General features: G+C 36.5%; 1 protein-coding gene across 4 annotated transcripts in view; it reads left to right on the top strand.

Annotated features, from left to right (window-relative positions):
• TAOK3 (TAO kinase 3) overlaps positions 1-25,284 on the top strand; it is a 181,222-nt gene that overhangs the window by 76,348 nt on the left and 79,590 nt on the right. For 2 of the 4 annotated variants that reach the window (XM_081539725.1, XM_081539726.1), the window contains exons 2-3: positions 12,529-12,632; positions 18,679-18,895. In XM_081539725.1, the coding sequence (XP_081395851.1) occupies positions 18,776-18,895 (120 nt within the window). In that variant the 5' untranslated portion in view covers positions 12,529-12,632; positions 18,679-18,775. The remainder of the gene's footprint in view (positions 1-12,528; positions 12,633-18,678; positions 18,896-25,284) is intronic. The other 2 variants (XM_081539729.1, XM_081539728.1) reach the window with 1 other exon arrangement.

Raw genomic sequence — 25,284 nt, 5'->3', positions numbered from 1 at the left:
GCTTTGACTAGATGGACCGTTGTTGGCAAAGTAATGTCTCTGCTTTTTAATATGCTGTCTAGGTTGGTCATAGCTTTTCTTCCAAGGAGCAAACATCTTTTAATTTCATGGCTGCAGTCACCATCTGCAGTAATTTTGGACACCAAGAAAATAAAGTCTGTCACTGTTTCCATGGTTTCCCCATCTATGTGCCATGAAATGATAGAACTGGATGCCATGATCTTTGTTTTTTGAATGTTGAGTTTTAAGCTAGCTTTTTCACTCTTCTCTTTCGCTTTCATCAAGAGGCTCTTTAGTTCCTTTTTGATTTCTGCCATTAGGTATGGTGTCTTCTGCATATCTGAGGTTATTGATATTTCTCCCAGCAGTCTTGATTCCAGCTTGTGCTTCATCCAGCCCAGTATTTTGCATGATGTACTCTGCATATAAGTTAAATAAACAGGGTAACAATATACAGCCTTGACATACTCCTTAGGACCTTGTTTATCTGTTATACATATAATACCTTACATCTGCTAGTCCCAACCTCTCACTCCATCCCTCCCCTAGCTCCCTCCCCCTTGACAACCACAAATCTGTTCTCTATGTCCATGCATCTGTTTCTGTTTCTTAGGTTCACTTGTTTCATATTTTAGAATCCACATATAAGTGTTATCATACATAATCATGGACTTTTAGAGTTGAATGAAACTTAAAGATTATCTGAGTTAGCCCCAAGACCAGGAAACTGAGGCTTTGAGAAATTAAATAACTTAATTTGCTGAAAAGCCCTTTGGGGACCAGTATGGGATTCGGACCAAAGACTTCTGTCTTTCACTCAGAATTCTTTCCACTGAATTAGGATGCTTGCAGTCCACATGGCAAGTTTCTGATCATTAATTCAATTGAGACCATAATGACACCAATGCATTGCTGCTAAACTATTTAGAAACTACTTAAGCCCATGCTAGATCCATTCCAAATCTAAAATTCTGATGATAAAGAGAATGTAAAAAATATACAGGTTAACTTAGCAATTACAAGTCAGTCGGTTCATTTTATTGCTGTACTGCACATATTTTCTTTTTTCAAAATACATTTTCAAGGACAGAAAAACAAGGAACTTTATATATATATATATATATATATATATATATATATATATAATTGGCATGAAGCAAAAGCCAATTTATTCTAAAATTTGAATTTAATTTCTCTCTCTTTTTTTTTTTGGTCACGCCACATGGCTCATGGGATCTTAGTTCCTTGACCAGGGATTGAACCAGGGCCATCAGCAATGAAGATGCAGAGTCCTAACCACTGAACTGCCAGTTAATTCCCTAAATTTTATTTCTGATACTATTCTTTTGACTATTCATCCTAATTTGTTAGACTCAGAGAAGTCATTTTTACCTTTTGATTATATATAAAATGGAGTGAATGCCTAATTATAGAAATACTGTATTTAGTACTTACATAACATCACTAAGGATTCAACTTTAAATATTTCTCCCAAATTTTATTCTCAGCCTTTCTCTCTGCAATTTTTGCCAAAGTTACCATCATTCCCTCTTGAGTTTCTTATCTACCTTACACAAATAATTCCACATCTGAATCTCTGACTCCATTGTTTCCCCTGAACTTCAGCCTGTGTTTCTTTCTCCTTGCTGTGTATTTCTACCTGGGTGCCCATCTGGCACCTAAACATCCTTTTGGCTGGGATACACTTACCATCTTTCTACAATTAAACTTGTGCCTTCTGCTGAATTCCCTATTTTTGTTTATAGAACAGCTATCTTCTCTTTCACTTGATCTTAGAGCCTCAGAGCTAACTTTGACTTCTGTATCTTTTTCATGCTGTGTAGCCCATCAGTTGCTGGTTCTACGGCCATGTTATCACTGTGTTATTCTTGAATCCAGAGACAGGGTACCTGCCTTCTGCTTTCAATTTTATTCCCAATGTTATAGAAGAAGATTATCATTCTTTCTTGCTTGGTAGCCCTAACTTGACCTTCCTGCTCTAGTGTCCTCTTCCAGTCCATTCTTTTAAAGATATTTTTAGCATACTTTTTCTATTACAATGGAGAAAATATAGGAAATACAGAAAGGTAAAAAGAAAACAAAATGCCTATATTCGCAATACCCAAAGATTATCACTGTTAACATTTTGGTCTATATTCTTCCAATTTTTTTCTATAATGTGTGCATAATGTTTTTAAATATACTATTTCAATTCTAACCTGTATATTACTCCCAAACAACTAGAGTGTTATTCTTGAAGACTGATTTTAATATTAGATGATTTCACTATTTATAGTTAAAAAGCTTAAAATTCTTTGCATGGTATTCAGTGTTGACCTGGGCAGTCTAGATCCTTTAGACTCTTCCAGCTTTGTTTCCAAAGGATCCTATCCTGAACCTGCAAAACAACCCCTTTAGTTACTTGTCAGTACATGCTGCAAGCTCCAGTTATTTCCTGTTCATTACAGAGCATTCCAAATGCTATTTCTACCATGAAGCCATCAATCACCTGCCCATCCCCAACCTCTACTCCTTAAAGTTATAAGTTCTCTCTCCCTCTTTCAAACTTCTATAGTACTTGCAACATGCACTTGTTCTAGATAATTATTTTCTGGTGAGCACATATCAGGGTTATATATTTTTTAACATATAACATGATGTCTTTAAGCATAGCAGGTATCCAGTAAATGTTGAATGAATGAATGAATAGTTGAACACTGCTTTGGGGTCATTATACCATTTATTAAACTCATAAGAAGACTAAGATTTTATAGATGTAGAAAAAGCTTAAACAAATAGGACTTAGATTACAAGGAATTGAGTAACGAGACAGAATTAAAAACTGAAATGCTCTAAATCCAAGTTTGTTTCTTATCCTCTGGGCTATGAATGAGTTCAGTTCAGTTCAGTCAATCGGTCGTGTCTGACTCTTTGCAACCCCCCATGGACTGCAGCACACCAGGCCTCCCCATCCATCACCAACTCCCGGAGCTTGCTCAAACTTAGGTTCATTGAGTCTGTGATGCCATCCAACCATCTCATCCTCTATCATCCCCTTCTCTTCCTGCCTTCAGTCTTTCCCAGCATCAGGGTCTTTTCAGTGAGTCAGTTCTTCACATCAGGTGGCCAAAGTATTGGAGTTTCAGCTTCAGCATCAGTCCTTCCAATGAATATTCAGGCCTGATTTCCTTTAGGATTGATTGGTTTGATCTCCTTGCTGTCCAAGGGACTCTCAAGAGTCTTCTCCAATACCACAGTTCAAAAGCATCAATTCTTTGGCGCTCAGCTTTCTTCACAGTCCAACTCTCACATCCATACGTGACTACTGGAAAAACCATAGCTTTGACTAGGTGGAGCTTCGTCGGCAAAGTAATATCTCTGCTTTTTAATATGCTGTCTAGGTTGGTCATAGCTTTTCTTCCAAGGAGCAAGCATCTTTTAATTTCATGGCTGCAGTCACCATCTGCAGTGATTTTGGAGCCCAAGGTCCATGTCAGGGTTTCCATGGTTTCCCCATCTATGTGCCATGAAGTGATGGGACTGGATGCCATGATCTTCGTTTTTTGAATGTTGAGTTTTAAGCCAGCTTTTTCACTTTCATCAAGAGGCTCTTTAGTTCCTCTTTGCTTTCTGCCATAAGGGTGATGTCATCTGTGTATCTCAAGTTATTGATATTTTTCCCGGCAGTCTTGATTCCAGCTTGTGCTTCATCCAGCCCAGCATTTTGCTTGATGTACTCTGCATATAAGTTAAATAAGCAGGGTGACAATATACAGCCTTGACATACTCTTCCCAATGTTTAACCAGTCTGTTGTTCCATGTCCGGTTATAACTATTACTTCTTGCCTTGCGTTCAGATTTCTCAAGAGGCAGGTAAGGTGATCTGGTATTCCTATCTCTTGAAGAATTTTCCAGGTTGTTGTGACCTACACAGTCAAAGATTTTGGTGTAGTCAGTAATGCAGAATTTGATGTTTTTCTGAAATTCTCTTGCTTTTTCTGTGATCCAATGGATGTTGGCAATTTGATCTCTGGTTCCTCTGCCTTTTCTAAATCCAGCTTGAACATCTGGAAGTTCACCAACTGTTGAACACTGTCTTGGAGAATTTTGAGCATTACTTTGCTAGCGTGTGAGATGAGTGCAATTGTGTGGTAGTTTGAACATTCTTTGGTATTTTGCCTTTCTTTGGGATTGGAGTGAAAACTGACCTTTTCCAGTCCTGTGGCCACTGCTGAGTTTTCCAAATTTGCTGGCATGTTGAGTGCAGCACTTTCACAGCATCATCTTTTAGGATTTGAAATAGCTCAACTGTTATTCCATCACTTCCTATGGGTTGCCCATCACTTGAACATTATCCCATCTTGGATTCAGGAGGGAGGCAGTGGTCCTCCTTCTGCTATGGATATGGAAGAAACACAAGTAGATATTCATTTCTTGATTGCCTGGCAGCTGGACATGGACATGTGTCTTTGATCAGTCAGATGCTCCCACCTAGGACTTTGAATCTTGAGATCTTAGGGCACTACAGAGACAATTTCTAGCAGTTATGGTATTAAGAGTCTAGGAGATCAGTACACCTGAAACTAATGCAACATTTTAAATCAACTATATTCCAATAAAAATTTTAAAAAAGAAGAATCTAAGAGAACAGAAACAAGTGGCAATGGCATCAGCAGACGGTTGCTGTGTTGTGATCTTGATTATGCCTGTTTTTCTTCTATGGCCTTCTCTGTTTTTTGAGCATCCTGATTTGTTCTGTGAGATAGGCTATTCTGATGTGTGTTTTTTAACACCACAAAGGTATTAACTTAATTCTGACACTATCTACCTGACAGTAGCATCAGATCTCCCAGAATAAGGAAGCAGTCTCACAAGGCTGCCCCTACTACCAACTTCAATGCTTGTTGCAAGTGTTAGTTGTTACTTGTGCTTTTGACCAATCAGTTGTAGATTGGAGGTTCCTAAAAGCCCTCCTTGAGTTTGTGGAGTGGGTTTTGCTAGAATGGCTCACAGAACTCAGAGAAACATTTACTTACATTTACCGCAAAGAGTCGGACACGACTGAGCGACTGAACTGAACTGAACTATGTACTTAGTCCAATTCTTTGTGACCCCCATGGACTATCTCCTGCCAGGCTCCTCTGTCCATGGGGATTCTCCAGGCAAGAATACTGGAGTGGGTTGCCATGCCCTCCTCCAGGGGATCTTCCCAACCCAGGCTTCGAACCCAGGTCTCCCATATTGCAGGTGGATTCTTTACTGACTGAGCCACCAGGGAAGCCGAAGAATATTGGAGTGGGTAGCCTATCCCTTCTCCAGGGGATCTTCCTCACCCACGGATCGAACCAGGACCGCCTGCATTGCAGGCAGATTCTTTACCAGCCAAACTCCCAGGGAAGTGCAATCAATCTTTGGTCACTGGTAACTGAACTCTATCTCCAGTCCTTCCCTTTTCCCTTGAGGTCAGGGATTGGGGCTGAAAATTCCAACTCTATCAGGTTTGGTTCTTCTGGCTACCAGCCCCTATACTAAGGGATTTTCCAAGTCACCATATTAACATAAACTCAGATCCCTGGGTCAGGAAGATTCCCCTGGAGAAGGGAATGACAACCCACTCTGGTATTCTTGTCTGGAGAATTCCATGGACAGAGGAGCCTGGTGGGCTGCAGTCCATGGGGTCACAAAGAGTCAGACATAACTGAGCGGCTAATACACACCTAACACACACACACACACCAAACACACACAGGTATGGTTGGAAGGGACTTGTCATGGATGACAAAAGATACTCCTTTCACTTCCCTAAGTTACCAAAATATTAAAATATTAACTGATTCTACTTTATCTTATTTTCCTTCATGATATTTCTTAGTAGCTGACATATCAGTACTTATGTCTCTCTCTCCACTAGAATGTAAGTTTTATAAGAGTAGGAAAGAGCCTAAAGCTTTGTCAGTACTGGGCAAATATTAAGCACTTCATAAACATTTTCGGGATGAGTGAACATATGAATAAAGAAATGACTAAAAATAATTTGAGAAAACATTAGAGATCTGAGTATTTTTCGATAAGGAAGCTGAATATTAATCAGATTTGAAAAACCCTGTCTTAGAGAGTAGATTATGTACATTATAATCATTATAATTTTTATACCACACATGTTTAAGTTGTGCAAAATGAAGACTTCAAAAGATTGGTTAAATCCATTCGAATAGTTCAGAATTTATGTAAATGTAGACACCATTTTTATAGTGGTCTTAATTTTAAGAATGTACTGTTTTCCCCAAAATGAATGCATAATTTAAAGTTACTAGCCACATATAAAACTATCAGGCAGAACAAAACCTTTTGGTGTTAAATTTAAGAAATCTAAAGGAACAATTCCTTTCCCATTTGTCTCTCAACCTAAACCCGTTTCTTGTTTTGTTTTTTTTAAGAGGAGGAAAAAGTAATATTCTTTAAGAAACCAAAATAATTGATATTTTTACTTTTTAAGCACACATAGTCTTAAATGATGACTGTGATTTTTTTCGTATAATTTAATGTCAGTTAACTCAAAAGTAGTCTACAAGGTATGATGATAAGTCCTAGATACTTCTGTATTATTTGCTTAAGTAGAAGTTAGATGATGACTAAAATCCCCTTCCAGTTCTCAAATTCTTTCACAATTGGCTGTGTGATCATTTGTCATTAAAAAAAAAAAAAAAAAAAACACTTCATTTTCATAGTGAAAGTACCATAAAAATGGTTCATTACCTCAGCATAACAGTTAAGTATTAGTGGCAGACAGTGGTAAAAGCTATTCAAAATCAGTTTTCTGTTATTTTCTTTAAAGACAGTTTTAAGTCTATGTGGGAGGTTTTATTATAAGATCAGAGGAAGAAAAATATCAGAGTAGTCCTGACTTTCAAAAAGTCCAATCACCTATTTCTACTTTTTTCTTCATTGCTGTAAAATGAAGATTTTACCTGCCTCTATGTACTTTCTGGGAGCAAAATAATGAATGCAGTAATAGAAATTTACACAGGCAGATTTACTGTGAAACTTACATTTCAGAGCTCCTTATTTATACCAGCTCCTAAGGTCCTATACCTTATTCTTGGATGGAAAGTTTGTAAAAAAAATTTTTCTTAAAGAGATCTCCAAATTTGTATCCATAATAACTGAATCCACCACTATTTATTCAAGTATATTTGGAGAAATAGTGACAGAGAAGCTCAATCTTATATTAAATTAAACTTTTCTTATCACCCTCCAAAATATAGCAAAATAGAAAACTTTTTGGTGTTTTGAAGTCTGATTTAGGCAGCTTGATTCAGAAAAAAGTTTTCTGGAGTGAGAAGTTAGAAGGAATTTTAATTTGGGATAACAGTACTGCATAAGTATGCTTTTTAAAACTTTTTCATTGAAGGATAGATAATTGCATTACAGAATTTTGTGGTTTTCTGTCATACATCAACAAGAATAAGCCATAGGTACACCCATGTCCCCTTCCTCCCATCTCCCTCCGCACCCTTCCCTTCAGCCTGTTACAGAGCCCCTTTTTGAGTTCCCTGAGTCGTACAGCAAATTCCCACTGGCTATCTGTTTTACATATGGTATTGTAAATTTCTATGTTACTCTCTCCAGACGTCTCCTGTTTTCCCTCCTCTCCTCCCCCATGTCCACAGATCTGTTCTCCACATCTGTTTCTCCATTGCTGCCCTGAAAATATATTCATCAGTGCCATCTCTTTAGATTCCATATATATATATGTCAGTATACAATATTTATATTTCTCTTTCTGACTTACTTCACTCTGTATAATAGGCTCTAGGTTCGTCCACCTCATTATGCGTAAGTATGACTTGACACTGAACTTTTCTGAGATTGAGTTAAAAAAATTGAAATGTTTGATCTTTAAAATTCTTTCCGATATGAAACATTCTTTTTATTTATTTTTAATTGAAGTATAGTTAATTTACAATGTTGTGTTAGTTTCTGCTGTACAGCAAAGTAATTCATTTATATATATATGTATGTATATATAAATTCTTTTCCTATCCTTTTCCATTATGGTTTATCACAGAATATTGAATATAGTTCCCAGTGCTATACAGTAGGACTTTGTTGTTTTTCCATTCTATATATTGATACAGTAGTTTGCATCTGCTAATCCCAAACTCCCAACCAATCCCTCCCCCACTCACCATCCTGCTTGGCAACCACAAGTCTGTTCTCTGTGTCTGTGACTCTGTTTCTGTTTCGTAGATAAGTTCATTTGTGTCATATTTTAGATTTCCGCATATAAGTAGCATCCAATATGAAGCTTTCTTATTTCCTTTCTTAATGCTGAAATATTGTGGATTTTCAGTCTAGTTGGCTCCAAGTTTATTGTTGCAGAAGTGTGACTACAACATTGAAAAGCAACTAAGATCTTCTCTGAATCATCTTTCTTGAAAGTTTCTGGGAAAAGGGAAAACATGAAAAATATTTATATTTCTGCTCTCTATTAAGTTAGAATGTCTGTGAAAAATAATTTACTTGATTATCACTGTTGGAGGATTTCCATTCCTCAGAATAAAGCATGAGGAAAAGTATTTCAGTTCCACATCTCTGATGCAATCTTTTCCTCTAAGCTTGCTGGATTGTTCAGTTGGCCCAAGAGCCTGAGACCTGAAATTCTACATTCTTGGCACAGTTCTGAGTTCTCACTATAAATATAATACCTGAGGTTGCAGGAGGTCAAGGAAGAGGGGGAAAAATAATTGCATGCATATCACTTCATCTTCAGTTAATTCTTACAATGTTATCCTCTTTGAAGGAAAAATGTTCTAGTTCAGCTTTTGAGGGAAGGATGAATTTAAAGATCATTTCCAGTGTTAAGATTGGAGTGGAAAAGGCAAGGAGAGTCAGCAGATTTTTATAGACTATATGTTGTATAAAGATGCCACAGGGCCCAGCAGTTCCACTCCTAGGAATATAATTTAGAGAAACCAAATATGTGTACACAAGTGATTATAACAGCAGTATTCATAATAGCCCCAAAGTGGAAACAACCCAAATATCTATCAACTTATAAATGGATAAACAATGTGGTATATCTATACAATGGAATTCTCATCAGTAAAACGAAATATTGATTCATGCTACAACATGGGTGAACCTTAAAAACATTATGCTAGGGAAAGAATCCAGTCACAAAAAAAAACACATATGATTTTATTCAGATGAAATGTTCAAAACAGGGAAATCTATAGAGACAGATTAGTGGTTGCTAAGGAATGGAGGGGTTGGGTGGGAGAGGTTAATAGTTGAAGGAAATAAAACTTTTGTGGTGATGAAAATGTTCTAAAATTGTCTGTAGTGATGCTGTCACACATTGGTGAAAGTTATACTAAGAACCGTTGTTCACTTTAAATAGATGAGGGTAGGACGTTCTGGGAGAATAGAATTGAAACATGTATATTATCATATGTGAAACAGAACACCATTCCATGTTCGATGCATGAGACAAATGCTCAGGGCTGGGGCAATGGGATGGCCCAGAGGGATGGAGTGGGGAGGGAGGTGGGAGGGGGGTCCAGGAAGGGGAACACATGTAAACCCACGGCTGATTCATGTCAATGTATGGCAAAAACTACTACAATATTGTAAAGTAATTAGCCCCCAACTAAAATAAATAAATTTATTTGAAAAAAAAATAAAATAAATAGATGAATCATATGGTATGTGAATTCTATCTCAAAAAAATGGAGAAATATAGTGATTAATCAAAACATAGATTTACACATGTATCCTCCTCTGAAGAAAGCACTTGTCATCCAGTTATACTACTTATACCAATATTTAAGTATTTAAAACTGAAAGCAAAAAGAGAAAACAGTCGGCCTTAGAGGAGAGGTGACATTTAGCTAGACTGTGAGAATAGTTGGGAAGTGGATATTCTGGGTAGAGGGATTAGAATAAGCAAAGACAAAGGTATGATGAGGCAACTATAGTAATTCATTTTTTCATGCGGTTTGAGGCCAGCTCTGAATGTTAGTTAGGTAAAGTTAATCTTTCTACTGTAGGCAGTATGGAAACATGGAAGTATTTTGAACAGAGCTGTGATACTATCTTAACTGTGCTTCAGGAAGATGATTGTAATAATAGTGTTTTAAAGATGAATTCCAGAAAAGATAGACTAGAGGCTGAAAGAGCAGAAACGAAGGAGATAACAAATGTTAACAGAAAGGGAAAGTGAAGAACAGATAAAAAGAAATATTGAAGCACACTTGTGATTTAATTGAACGTTAAGGAAAATGAGAAGGGAAGAGTCAAAAAGTTGATGTGAGCCATTTAGTAAAGGGGCTTCCCTGGTGGCTCAGCAGTAAAGAATCTGCCTGCAAGGCAGGAGACACAGGTTCAATCCTTCAGTTGGGAAGATCCCCTGAAGAAGGAAATGGCAAGCAATTCCAGTACTCTTGCCTGGGAAATCCAAAGGACAGAGGATCCTGGCAGACTACAGTCAATAGGGTTACAAAGAGTAGGACATGACTGAAGTGACTGAGCATGCATGCGCATTTCGGGAAGAAGCCAAATAGATAGTTGAAAGAATGGGACTGGGATTTAAAATGGTGGCCAGAAGTGTCTATTGACAAAGTGTTACTTGAGACCATTAAGTGGACAGAAATTAGGATGGCAGCTTACATCACACAGAGGCCTTTGGGCAAATACCTGTAGGAATAACATTGATTTAGAGATCAGAGAAAAGAGGAGCTACAGGAGGAATAATGTGGAAAAACAGGAGAGGACAGTTTCAGGGAACCCAAGGGACATTTATAAATAAAGAAGGAAGGTGGTTAAATGGGGGAAAAAAACCAGAACATCTTAGGTGTAATGGATAAACTTTAGGAGTGTGGTTTTCAGCCTTAATGCCATGTGCAGTATTCTAGTGGGGGAAGGGGAATGATAAAACCAAGAAAGTTTAATTCTTAGAAGTCTTAAAGAGTTATTTTAAAACATTTATAGAGTGTGTAACTGCAGATGGAGAGAGTACCCATTTTAAGAAAAATTACGTAAAAATGAATAAGTATTTAGAGAGAAGAAAAATACTCAGCATGTGTGTCCATAGCATTAGAAAAATATTTTTTAGGAGTGAACACCTCCTGCATTTGAAACTAGTCAGGACATGAAGATATTAGTAAATGCCTTATTTTAAAACTACTTTCTCAGAAATTTCGCAACTAGTGTTCATATAACAAGGAATGTTTTAGTTCCTTGAAGCTATAGTCAGACTAGATTAGCAGGACATACATGCAGACATTATAGTTTTTGACTGGGTGATAGTTAGGTAAAATGTGATGCTGAATTCAGGCAAGTTTTAGCTACCAATTGATCTAAAGCATTCCACAGCCATAGAATCAAGAGGGAATAACAAAATAATGAAAAATTAGTTTATAAGTATAGATGTGAGAGGAGGTTGGGATATCCTCTACAGGAGAAATGTGCAAATGGGAGTCAATGCCTTTTTTTCTAGTATTTCTCGCCCTGTAGGGATTTCATCTCCAAAGCTAGTCAGGCATCCTCAAATTATTTCAATATATGTAAATTTTAAATTGTTATATTCTTTGACCCAATAGTTCTACTTCTAGAAATACATTCCAAAAAAGTCCAAACTGTAAATGGACAATAAGACAAAGGTCTTCAAAACACAGTAATTTTTAGTATTTCAACAAAGGATTGAATATAGCCTTAATTTCAAATTGTGGAGAAACAGTTGTGAATGAATTGTGGCTCTTCCATAAGATAAACATTGAACAGCCATTAAATGATCTTTGTGAACAGTTTGCCATGTTTGATAACATGGCAAAATGCTGATAATCTAGGGTTAGATAAAAGAGATTGACTGTGGAATCATGTGTATAATGTGATCTCAAAGGTATAACAAAATAAATATGTGCATGAAGAAATAAATATGTTCATGAAGAAAACAATCCCAAATTGTTAATGAAGTTTTGTCCTAGGTGGGATTATGGATTTTTTTTTCATAATGGTGCATATTTCCCACTCTACATTGGGCATGTACTTCTTTAATAGATAATAAGGAATTATCACCACCCCCAAAATCTGAGAGATGAGTTATAGAGAGACTAGGAAAGGGAAGATAGATGAGTCAATATAAATCATCATGCCTGTCGGAAAAGCAATTCAAAATATAAACCTTAGTGACAGAGAATCTGTAGCATCACCACATGCTGTCAGATTAGTCTTGTCTACTGGTACCCTCTATTGAGTTTCCTTAGACTCAGACAGACCAGTGGAAGCCTTACTGTAGATTCTGAAATCTAGTGACTCATTTGTCTCCCTGGTGTTGATTATGCCAGAGTAGCCTGTGTCTTTGTTGCGAAAATTTTACCTTTTACATTTGTCATTCACAAACTGATTAAGATAAAATTTTAACTTTGTAATATTACATTTGTAAATACTTAAAACTGTCATGTTATCAGTTACTGCTTCTTGAATTTTGCCCCTATAATTACATATTTTATTCTTCTTTTTCCATAGGTGCACCATAAATACAAAAGACTGAAGTTATAAAAGAGAAAAAAAAAGATTGCTGCTATAATGACTCTGAACAATACAGTATATTTTGTGCCATATATGAAAAGGTATTGTCTATAGATTCATGACTTAGCTTTCTCCTACAAAATGGGAGCAAATGCTATTTTCTAGTTTTTCTACAGTGAACTTTTATTATATTTATACGAAAAATTAAAAGGAATTAATCAAATTGGGATAAAATATTCTTTTATAAAAAATTTTTAGTTTCAAATTATTTCCTTATGAAAGTGAAAGTTGCTTAGACATGTCCGACTTTTTGTGATCCCATGTACTATACAGTCCATGGAATTCTCCAGGCCAGAATACTGTCCAGAACAGCCAAAAGCTGTTCCCTTCTCCAGGGGATCTTCCCAACCCATTTTCATTATTTTCGATGATGGCATAAAATATGGATAATTACCTGGCTAAGGTTATTTTATTCCTATTATCGTTATTTGCTGAAACATATATTGCTTTTTTTGTTGTATATATATTGCTTTTGCTTCATATTTCGACTTTGAAATAACAAATTTTTTTCATGTTAAAGTAACAGGCTTTGCAAAACATTTAGAAAGTACAAATAAGCAAAAAGAAGAAAATAAAAAATAACCTGAGATCCCAACTCCTACGTCAGCTAAAACACAAGCCTGCAAAGAAATTCAAATTTGTAGGTGAAAGAAGCCTTGTTTCCCATCTGCACTGTTGCATGTCTCTTGTACTGTACCTTATTTATTGTTGTTCTTGTTTAGTCAGTAAGTTGTGTCTGGGTCTTTCACGACCTTTGTCTTTGGGACCCCTGGCTCCTCTGTCCTTGGGATTTCCCAGGCAAGAATACTGGAGTGGGTTACCATTTCCTTCTGCAGGGTATCTTCCTGACCCAGGGGTCGAACCCATGTCACCTGCATTGGCAGGCGGATTCTTTACCACTGAGCCACATAGGAAGCCCACTCTACCTTATACCCTGCCTCATTTACTAAAATAAATCAAAGCAAAACAAGTAGAAACTGCCTGTGGAAGGATAACATTTGGTCAGAGAATTCTCATTTTATTCTTCTAAGAATGTATAAAGATGACTGTTTCCTTATGCTCTCACCATAAAATGTATCTTTTCTTTATTACTTTATCAATTTGGTGGGTAAAATGAAGTTTTTTGTTATTTTTCTTTTATACTTCTTTGATTACTATTGAAATTATATGTGTTTCATATCATTAATAGACACTGCTTTTTTTCTTCTTTAATTTCCTATTTATGTCCTTTGAGTGGGTTGGTATGTGTATGTATTTATATGTTTACTTCTCTGATATTAAGAATAAATTATTTATTTCAACTTTTTAAAGCAATAATTATTGACATACCGTAATCTGAACATATTAAGTCACAATGTTTTAACGTGCGTGTGTATATGTGTATCCATCATCATAATGAAGATAGTAAACATATTCATCACTCCCAAAAGCTTCTCATATCCTTTTTCAACACCTTCCTCACACCTCTTCTCACCCTAGCCCTGTCCCCAGGTGACTACTGATGTGCTATCATTTTAGGTTAGTTTGCATTTTCCAGAATTTTATGTAAGTGAAATCATAAAATATATTCTCTATTTTTGTTCTGACTTCTTTCACTCAGCATAATTATTTTGAGAATTATCCATGTTGTAGCATGTATCGATAGTTCATTTTATTTCTGAGGTGCATTCCATTGTCTGAAAATCCCACAAATTTTTTATCCATTTATCTGTTGATGGATATTTGGGTTGTTTCCAGTTTTAACTATTAAAAATAAAACTGTTATTAACTTTTGTGTGCTGTGCTTCTTAAGGACATTTGCTTTCATTTATCTTGGGTAAATACCTAGGAGTGGAATAGTTATGTCATATGGTAGATGTATGTTTAGTTTTTAAGAATCTGCCAATAGTTTTCCAAAGTATTTCTACCACTTTTACATCCCGCCAGCAGCATCTGAAAGATATAATTACCTCAAATCCTTACCATCACCTGGTATGGTCTGTCTTTTTAATGTCAACCTTTCTAATAGATTTGTAGTAGTATCTTATTGTGGTCTTAATTTGTACCTCCCTTATCAATAATGATATTAAGCATCTTTTTTTTTTCCCTTAGCTGCCATCCATTTATCTTTCTTGGCGAAGTGTGTGTTCTAGTCTTTTTCTCATTTTTATCTCTTCAAATATTTTCTTAGGTCTCTTCTCTCTCTCTTCTCCTTCTGGGACCCCTATAATGCAAATGTTGGTTTGTTTAATGTTGTCCCAGAGGTCTCTTAGGCTGTCTTCATTTCTTTTCATACTTTTTTCTGTATTCTGTTCTGCGGCAGTGATTTCCACCATTCAGTAATGCTTTAATCCAATTATCTGCTGATGGTAAGGTTGCACTCCCTCCTGTTAATTGTTTGGTCTGAGATGACCCAGCCCAGGGGTCTATGGGCTCTATGGTAGGATTAATGGCTAACTCCAAGAAGGTTTACACCAATGGGGACCTTCCCAGCCTAATGCCACCAGTGCCCCTGTCCCTGTGGTAAGCCCCTGTTGATCCACGTCTCCACAGGAGACCCTCCAACACCAGCATGTAGTTATGGTTCAGTCACCTGTGGGGTCACTGCTCCTTTCCTCTGGGTCTTAATGTGTGCAAAATTTTGTTTGTGCCCTCCAAGACTGGAGTCTCTGTTTTCCCCAGTCCTATGGAAGTCCTATAATCAAATCCTGCTGGCAAGATTTCCTAGGGATTCCCAGTCCCTTTGTTGAATCCTCATGCTGGGAAGCCTAAAGTGGGGTTCAGAACCTTCACAACAGTGGGATAACTTCTTCGGTATTATTGTTCTCCAGTTTGTGGGTCGCCTACCCAGCAGGTATGGGATTTGATTTTATTGTGATTGCACCCCCTTACCGTCTCGCTACAGCTTCTTTGTCTTTGTATGTGGAGTATCATTTTTTGGTGGGTTTCAGCATCATCCTGTCAATGGTTGTTCAACAGTTAGTTGCAATTTTGGTATTCTCACAGGAGGAGATGAGCGCACTTCCTTCTACTCTGCCATCTTGAACCAGAAGGCTCTCACCCTCTTTTTCTCATTTCTAAAATTGGATTGTTCATGTTTTGAGGATTCTTTATATTTTCTGAATGCATATCCATCATGAGACATATGTTTCTCAAAAATCTTCTTGTAGACTGTGGCTTCATTCTGTTAACCAGGTCTTTCAAAAAGAAGATGTTTTTAATCTAATTTAACCTTTTTTTCCTTTATGGATTGTGCTTTTATTTTTTAGGCTTTTTTAAAGATTGATTTGTTTAGTTAGTTATTGTTATTATCTTTTTGTCTGTGGTGAGTCTTCATTGCTGCATGCAGGCTTTGATACTGGAAAAGACAGATACTGGGACAAAAGTTGAAAGTGTTAGTCACTCAGTCCTGTCTGACTCTTTGTGACCCCATGGGCTGTATGATGGCAAAAGGAGAAGGAGGTGGCAGAGGATGAAATGGTTAGATAGCATATCCAACTCAATGGATATGAATTTGAACAAACTCCAGGAGATAGGGAAGGACAGGGAAGCCTGGCAGGCTGCAGTCCATGGAAGTTGCAACGAGTCGGACACTACTTAGTGACTGAGCAACAACAACAGAAACAATTTTATCCAAAATTTAGATTATATTGTAAACTAAAATTAAGCTAATTTGTTTTTTAAATGACTACTTATTACCCCCTTTGAAATCAGTGCTCATTGTTTTTTGTATTTGTCCAAGTAACCTTCCCGGTATAGACTTAAATACCACTGCTGATGCTCTAAGTACAACAGATCACACCTAAATGAATATACTTCAAAAGCAGAATTATTGTTGCATAAAAAGGTAGTAGCTGAATTGTATTATATTTTAACACTTATGTTTTTCTCACCAAACTTTTCCCTCTGAATCTACATAGTACCAACCACCCCCACCCCAAATTAGATAGCAGTCTACAAACTCCTAAGCACATTGCATGTCTTACCTCTATTGTCAGTCATGTATCTGGGATAAAATATATAGTCTCTCCATAGGAAAAGCTTTCATCATGGAAGTCAAGGAAGATCCATCTGGCATGCTGGCTAAGTGACATTTGCCAGTTGCCTATTGCAGTTGTCATTAACCTAGAGAAAGTATCTATGTAACTAATGGCCAGGAAGGATATATACTTCACCTTGCAGTCTTATAGACCGTTTGATTAACCCATTAATGGGAGGATCAATTCAAAATAATCATGTTCATATTCCTTTAGTCCCCTTTTGGAAATTTTTTCTTTTGAGTTTTTTTCCCCTTACATAATTGATAATTTATCTGTTCTTTTTCTTCTCCTCAAAATCTGTCATTGATATTTTGATTTTCTTATCTTTACTTCCCATTTGTTTCAGTTATCTAGGACAGAAGTCTCTCTGTTTTATTTTCTTTATTTTTCTTTTTTTAGCTTTATATTTTTACTGGAGTATAGTTGATTAACAATGTTGTGATAGTTTCAGGTGTACAGCAAAGTGAATCAGTTATACATATACATGTATCTATGCTTTTTCAAATTCTTTTCCAATTTAGGTTGTTACGTGATACTGAATTGAGTTCCCTGTGGTATACAGTAGGTCTTTGTTGATTATCCATTTTTAGGTATAGCAGTGTGTACATGTCAGTTTCAAACTCCCGAACTATCCCTTCCCTGTACCCTTCCCCTCTGGTAACCACAAGTTCCTTTTCTATGTTTGTGAGTCTGTTTCTGTTTTGTAAGTAAGTTCATTTATATCATTTCTTTTTAGATTCTGCTTATAAGCAGTATCATATGATATTTCCCTTTATCTGTCTGACTTCACTCAGTATGACAATCCATTGTCTCAAATGGCATTATCTGCTTTTTTTTAATGGCTGAGTAATATTCCATTGTTACTTCCCTATCTTGGCTGTTGTAAACAGTGCTCCAGTGAACACTGAGGTACATGTATCCTTTTGGACCATGTTTTTCTCTGGTTATATGCCCTGTTGGATTGCAGGGTCATCTGGTAGTTCTATTTTTAGTTTTTTAATGAGCCTGAATACTGTTCTACATAGTGGCTATACCAATTGACATTTCCACCCTCTCCAGCATTTATTGTTTGTGAATTCTTTGATGACAGCCCTTTGGACTGGTGTGAGGTGATATCTCATTGTAGTTTTGATTTGCATTTCAGATAGAACTTTCATACCATACAATTCACCCATTTAAAGAGTACATTTCAGTAGTTTTTAGTATATGAGCAATTTTACAAACGTCACCACAAATGAATTTCAGAACATTTCATTATACTAAAAAGAAAGCCTGTACCCTTTAGCTATCAACCCAACTCTTTCACCTCCTAGCCCTAGGCAGCCAAAAATCTACTTTCTGTCTCTATAAATTTACTTATGATGGATGTATTATATAAATGGAATCATATAATACATAGTCTTTTGTGACTAGCTTCCTTCACTTAGTGTAATGTTTCATCTGTGTTGTGGTGTGTATCAGTACTGCATTCCTTTTTATCCTTGAATAATATTCCATGGTATTGATACACCTTATTTTGTTTCACCAAGTGGTTTGTTGCTTTTGGTTTGTTGCTGAATAATGCTGCTGTCAATATCCATCCAAATTTTTGTATGGACATATGTTTTTATTTCCCTTGGGTATATACCAAGGAGTGAGAATTTCTGTTCTGATCAAGTGATAACTCTTCTGTTTAAGTTTTTGATGAGCTCCCAATCTCTTTCCCAAGATGACTGTACCATTTTACATTTCCATGAGCAGTTTTGGAAGGTCTGAATTTCCCCACATCCTTACCAATACTTATTATTTGACTTTTTGTTAATAGCCATCCTAGTGGGTATGAAAATGGTATCTCATGTGTTTTTAATTTTTATTTGTCTTATGACTGATGGTATAGAGCATCTTTTCATGTTTTAATAGCCACTTGTATGTCTTTGGAGAAATATATGCTCAGATCCATTGCCCATTTTTCTTTTGGATTATCTGTCTTTTTATTGTAATTTATAAGACCAAGATACTTTTTAATATGAATTTATAATTGCCACCAAACAAAAGGTATAAGTTAATGTCAAACCTTATTTTCCTACAGGTACTGAAATTTTACACCCTCTCCCCCAAATATTTGTCAATGAGAGAGAAAGCTGGTTGGGATTTCAAAAGCAAAGTGCTTGCACATATTGGTCATCATGCGGAAAGGTGTGCCACGAGACCCAGAGACTGCTGATCTGTTCTATAAAGATGATCCTGAAGAGCTTTTTATTGGTTTACATGAAATTGGACATGGAAGTTTTGGAGCAGTTTATTTTGTAAGTGATTAAAAATTGTTTGGATCAAATTATGAAAGTTTGATTTCTATACATTCCAACTATTACTTGTAATATGCTCTTGTTTTTAATGTTTATTCTACAAATTAAGTGCTGTCTACAATCCAGGCAAATAGTCTTTGCTGAAAATCCAGTCCTAGAATTCTAGGCATTATTCAAGTCAGTGGTATCTATATCAAATGACTCTGCTATCAAAGTGAGGCAAAAACATTATAAGCTTGAATTTGAACCCTGTGCATTTCCTTTACATGCCATGCTCTTTTCTGCCTCAGGGCATTTATATATGCTATTCCTCCTACCAAGAATTCTACACGTTGTTTCCCCATTCCTGTCTAACTCTCATTTATCCTACAGATATCAGCTTAAGTGTTAAATCCGCAAGAGAGCCATTTCTGTTCAACCCTCCATCACTGAATTAAGACTTCGTTTATGGTCTCATAGCCCCGTGTGCTTATACTTTGTTGCATTTGTCACAGTTATAATTGAATAATTATGTGTGAATTTTTTGGATTCATCTACATCTCACTAAATAATAAGCTCCATAAGGACAAGAGTTATATCTACTTGTTCATTGCTATGTCCCCAGTAACTAGTATAATGTCTGAGTAGTAGGATGTAAATGACATCAGTAAATGATGGATAGATGGGTGGATGGCCAAATGGGAAACCACTTAGATGGACTGACAGATTTTTAGTAGCAATCCTGTTAACCCAGTATCTTAGGTTAAGGGGTACATGGCCTAGCTCCATAGAGTCAATTCGAGTTCCACGACTTTATCTTCTGATGAGAAGAGTGAGAAATGATCAGCTAAGTGTTAACATACCTGATTCACCTAAAGTTCATTTCATAAAAATATACTTCTTTATTTCAATAACTGTAGAAGTTTGCATCATGACATTAACACATACTGCCTTAAGAGTACTAGTTGATTAAAGCAAGTAATATTTAAGTATGACTTATTACCTATTTCTCTTACAAACCTGTTATCACATACTTTTTTTTTTTCTTAAACAGTATTTGACTTTTTTTTTAAGTGGTCCCTTATGTCCTTCCATCTAGATAGGGCTTATCTTTAGTTGTCCTTCCAAATGCGATTATATTCATTGCATCTTGAGCTCATCCTTTTGTTTCTAGCCAGATCTTAAGCCGGAGTTTTCTCTGAATGCTCTCTCATTCATTCATGTCTACACTCAGCACTACCACCACTCCTCTTCCCTCACCCCCATCTAATACTTGGCTCCCACTCAAGTACATTTTATCATTAAGTGCTACCTTCCATGGCTGAAGAGAGTGCTAATTTTCTAGTTAATACACTCATGTTAATCTTTGAGGTTATAGTAGTATTTACAGGCCAATCAAAGTCCTATCTTTCTCATTCACTGAGACACAGTTTTTGAAAAGGATTCTTAAAATTACAATTATATCATATATACAGAGTGTACATGAAACATACACACATATATTTTAATATATAATTTAAAGAGTAAAAGGTAAATCCCTTTATAACCACCAGCCATGCTGAGAAATAAAATACTGCCAGCACCCAAAAGCCCCTTTTTGGTTAGAAGAATCCACTATGCTGAATTTTGTTATGATGACTTCCTTGTCTTTATATATAACCCACTTGCTTCTCCACCCCCTAATAATATAATTTGGTTTTGCCTCATTTTGAACTTTTTAACAATGGAAGCATTCTGTATACATTTGGTTGTGACCTGTTTGTTTTGCTTAGATATACTTTCTTCAGTCAGTCATCTTTCTTACTGTCCTTCTATTACTTTATGACTAACTCATTATCTCAGAATCTCTCTTGGTTAAAGAAAGACAGTGGTTCCAATCTCTGTTTGACTCTTCAGTTTTAAAAAGCAGCCAGACCCTTCTCAATTCTTTTAGAATAAATACAATAAACCAAGAATGCTTTGAAACTTACTAACACGCTGTTTGTGTTAGGGGTTAAATGAGACTTACTTTGCTGTAGAAAACCCAGTGCTTTTTGGACTAAGTCCTGTCTGATTAGCTAGAATACACTAGTTCCCTCTTATCCACAGTTTCAGTTATCAGTGGTCAACCTCAATCCAAAAATACTAAATGGAAAAATCCAGAAATAAGCAATTCTTGAGTTTTAAATTGCAAGGTGTTCTGAGTAACATGATGTATTGAAAAATGTGTTATTTGTTGATAATGATAGACTAGAGAAATCACAAAGATACCTGGATGGCTTTGATACTGAAATGTAATCATTAACTATATATTGCCTGTATACAGAAGTGTATAGTGCAGCCCCATATAAATCCATAAGGCACATAAAAAAACAGATTAAAGGGAAATTAACTGATACTTTCTTATAAAACTTGAAAAAGATTTAACCTTTTATCTACAGTTGTCTCATAGGCAGAAAATGGATTTTCTCCTTTGCCAGTCCATGTTGCTCCTCCCTATTAATAGATTCTTCTTCTTCTCACTCATACCATTATAACTGAGAAGACTACCATCTCTTACAACTGCTGTAACCTCCAAACTGATCTCTGTGCATCCATTCTGGTCTCTCTCCAGTCTTTCGGCCACATACAGAGAGCTTGGGTTGTTGGGGAGCAGAAAGATGTTAATATGATCACATCACCTTTTCTCTATAAAGTCTTCAGGGGGTCTCCTCCTCTGTCCTTAAGTTAGGTTCAAATTCCTTACTGTATTCAGCCTCTAAGGTCCTTTATGAGGTGATCCCTCTATATCTGAACTATTGTTGTTGTTCAGTCACTAAGTCGTGTCCAACTCTTTCGTGACCCCATGGGCTGCAGCACGACTGACTCCTCTATCCTCCACTATCTCCGGGAGTTTGCTCAAATTCATGTTCATTGAGTCAGTGATGCTATCTAACTGTCTCATCCTCTGCTGCTCCCTTCTCTTCTTGCCTTCAGTCTTTCCCAGCATCAAGGTCTTTTCCAGTTAGTTGGGTCTTCCCATCAGGTGGCCAAAGTATTGGAGCTTCAGCTTCATCAGTCCTTCCAATGAATATTCAGAGTTGATTTCCTTTAGGATTCATTGGTTTGCTCTATATTCCCTCTTATTCTCATTGGTCTAGTTAATAAAAGTTTTATTTCAATCATCCATCATAGGATCTATACTAATTATGATTTTATTTTTGTTGCTGTCTATGCTACTAGAGGAGAGATAGGTACTTGGCATACTTACTCACAATTGTATCCCTGACATTTAGCCCAATACCTGCCAAATTTTAAACACCTAATAGATACTTGAATTATGAAGAACTCAGAGAATTTGGCACTGCTTATTAGTACTTTTCTTGTGGCAGAGTCATATTAGCAAGCTGTAAAGACCAGAGTCTAGCAAGCAACATTTTCAAAATTTTTATACCTCAGCACTATAATTCTGTTAGATTTTTTGTAGTTTATAGCTTTTTACACAGAATGATGCCAGAGAATATGTTAAAAGTGAAATGTATGCTGGCACTGCTCTTGTAGAATAAATCAGTTAAGAATATACATTATTTTCAGGGAAAATTGAAACTATTGATGAAATATCTCAGTGTATTTGGATTTACATAAGTAATTTAGAATTTAGCAGCAGTAAAAATGAAATAATGAAAAACTCTGTATTAAAGGAAAATAAAAAGGGTAGAACGTGTTCATTTTTGTAGTCACTTAAAGACAGTTATAAAGTTTCTAGGGTTCTAGTGTTGCCTTGTTGAACTCAGCATATCATCCATAATCTACCTAAAGCAGATAATTTAGTTTTGTTTTTCTGGGGTATAAATACCTTTTAGTTTTAGTTGAGGATAAATAACTAGGGCAAAAGGAAAAGCTTGTTTTAATTCTTATATTTCTCTATAAACTAGCAAAGAGTTGACAATAGTCTAAATGTACCTAGAAATGGTTATGAAAATATTAGAAGCACATATGTAGTAAGTTCTCAATAAATATATTTTGAATCAGTGATCTTGTTTAACATTACTGAGACCATTGAGACAATTGGAAGGAATAAGTACGAATATAAGTTTAAAGAATAAAACTTGAAATGTTTAGAAGTTGTAATCATTCACATTTCATGCAAAGATGGGCTCTGTTAGAACAAAGGACAGAAATGGTATGGACCTAACAGAAGCAGAAGATATTAAGAAGAGGTGGCAAGAATAAACAGAAGAACTGTACAATAAAGATCTTCACGACCCAGATAATCACAAAGGTGTGATCACTCACACTCACCTAGAGCTGGACATCCTGGAATGTGAAGTCAGATGGGCCTTAGGAAGCATCATTACGAAAAAAGCTAGTGGAGGTGATGGAATTCCAGTTGAGCTATATCAAATCCTGAAAGATGATGCTGTGATGCTGCACTCAATATGCCAGCAAATCTGGAAAGCTCAGCAGTGGCCACAGGACTGGAAAAGATCAGTTTTCATTCCAATCCCAAAGAAAGACAATGCCAAAGAATGCTCAAACTACTGCACAATTGCACTCATCTCACACACTAGTAAAGGAATGCTCAAAATTCTGCAAGCCAGGCTTCAGCAATACATGCACCGTGAACTTCCAGATGTTCAAGCTGGTTTTAGAAAAGGCAGAGGAACTAGAGATCAAATTGCCAACATCCGCTGGATCATCAAAAAAGCAAGAGAGTTCCAGAAAAACATCCAGTTTTACTTTACTGATTATGCCAAAGCCTTTGACAGTGTGGATCACAATAAACTGTGGAAAATTCTGAAGGAGATGTGAATACTACACCATCTGATCTGTCTCTTGAGAAACCTGTATGCAGGTCAGGAAGCAACAGTTAGAACTGGACATGGAACAACAGACTGGTTCCAAATAGGAAAAGGAGTACATCAAGGCTGTATATTGTCACCCTGCTTATTTAAAGTATATGCAGAGTACATCATGAGAAACGCTAGACTGGATGAAGCACAAGCTGGAATCAAGATTGCTAGAAGAAATATCAATAACCTCAGATATGCAGATGACACCACCCTTATGGTAGAAAGTGAAGAAGAACTAAAGAGCCTCTTGATGAAAGTGAAAGAGGAGAGTGAAAAAGTTGGCTTAAAACTCAACATTCAGCAAACTAATATCATGGCATCCGGCCCCATCACTTCATGGCAGATAGATGGGGAAACAGTGGAAACAGTGTCAGACTTTATTTTTGGGGGCTCCAAAATCACTGCAATTGGTGACTGCAGCCATGAAATTAAAAGATGCTTACTCCTTGGAAGGAAAGTTATGACCAACCTGGACAGCATATTAAAAAGCAGAGACATTACTTTGTCAACAAAGGTCCGTCTAGTCAAGGCTATGGTTTTTCCAGTGGTCACGTATGGATGTGAGAGTTGGACTATAAAGAAACCTGAGCGCCAAAGAATTGATGCCTTTGAACTGTGGTGTTGGAGAAGACTCTTGAGAGTCCCTTGGACTGCAAGGAGATACAACCAGTCCGTCCTAAAGGAGATCAGTCCTGGGTGTTCCTTGGAAGGACTGATGTTGAAGCTGAAACTCCAATACTTTGGCCACCTGATGTGAAGAGCTGACTCATTGGGAAAGACCCTGATGCTGGGAAGGTTTGGGGGCAGGAGGAGAAGGGGATGACAGAGGATGAGATGGCTGGATGGTATCACTGACTCGATGGACGTGAGTTTGAGTAAACTCCGGGAGTTGGTGATGGACAGGGAGGCCTGGGGTGCTGTGGTTCATGGGGTCACAGAGAGTCGGACACAACTGAGAGACTGAACTGAATCATTCATAAAGCAGTATGATGCATTGGAAAGCTGAAATCCCATTGATAGTTTCCTTTCTCTGTACTAAAACATTGATTTCTTTTTTTTTTAAGTTTCAGTTTCAGTTCTGAATTTTAACTAGTGTAAAATGCATTAAAAATTTCCCATCTATAGATAAATGGAAATGTTTTTCAAATTTCAAGGCTTTCCCTAGCCAATAGGTTCTGTAAACAAGTATACATATCAAGTTCTAAGTGATAATAACTCTGTAAATGTGAAGAAATACATTTTTATTTTAGGGTGATTGGTTTTCGTTTCTCTTGTTCCAAATAAGCGTTGATAATAAATAACCTTAATAATATTGCAATTAGATAATACTATTGGATTCCATTTGTGTGGGCCTCTTTTTTCTTTCTATAAAGTGTAAGGATTTGTTTGTTATAAATCCCTACTATAGGTTAAAATTCATCATTGTCTGAGCATTTTCTAAGCCTTTCCCAGGCTCCTTAAACTGCACAGTACATAGATTCATACCCAAAATACTTGCTTTACAGATACAGTCCCTCTAACCGTTACTGTATTACTGGATTTACATCAACTTTTCTTTGTTGTTACATAAGCATAATCTTAATATTGCATTTTAAAAAC

The sequence above is a fragment of the Giraffa tippelskirchi genome, chromosome 11, assembly GCF_054371585.1.
Source record: "Giraffa tippelskirchi isolate mGirTip1 chromosome 11, T2T-mGirTip1v1.2.pri, whole genome shotgun sequence".
NCBI lineage: Eukaryota > Metazoa > Chordata > Mammalia > Artiodactyla > Giraffidae > Giraffa > Giraffa tippelskirchi.
This window is presented reverse-complemented; position numbering and strand designations above follow the sequence as displayed.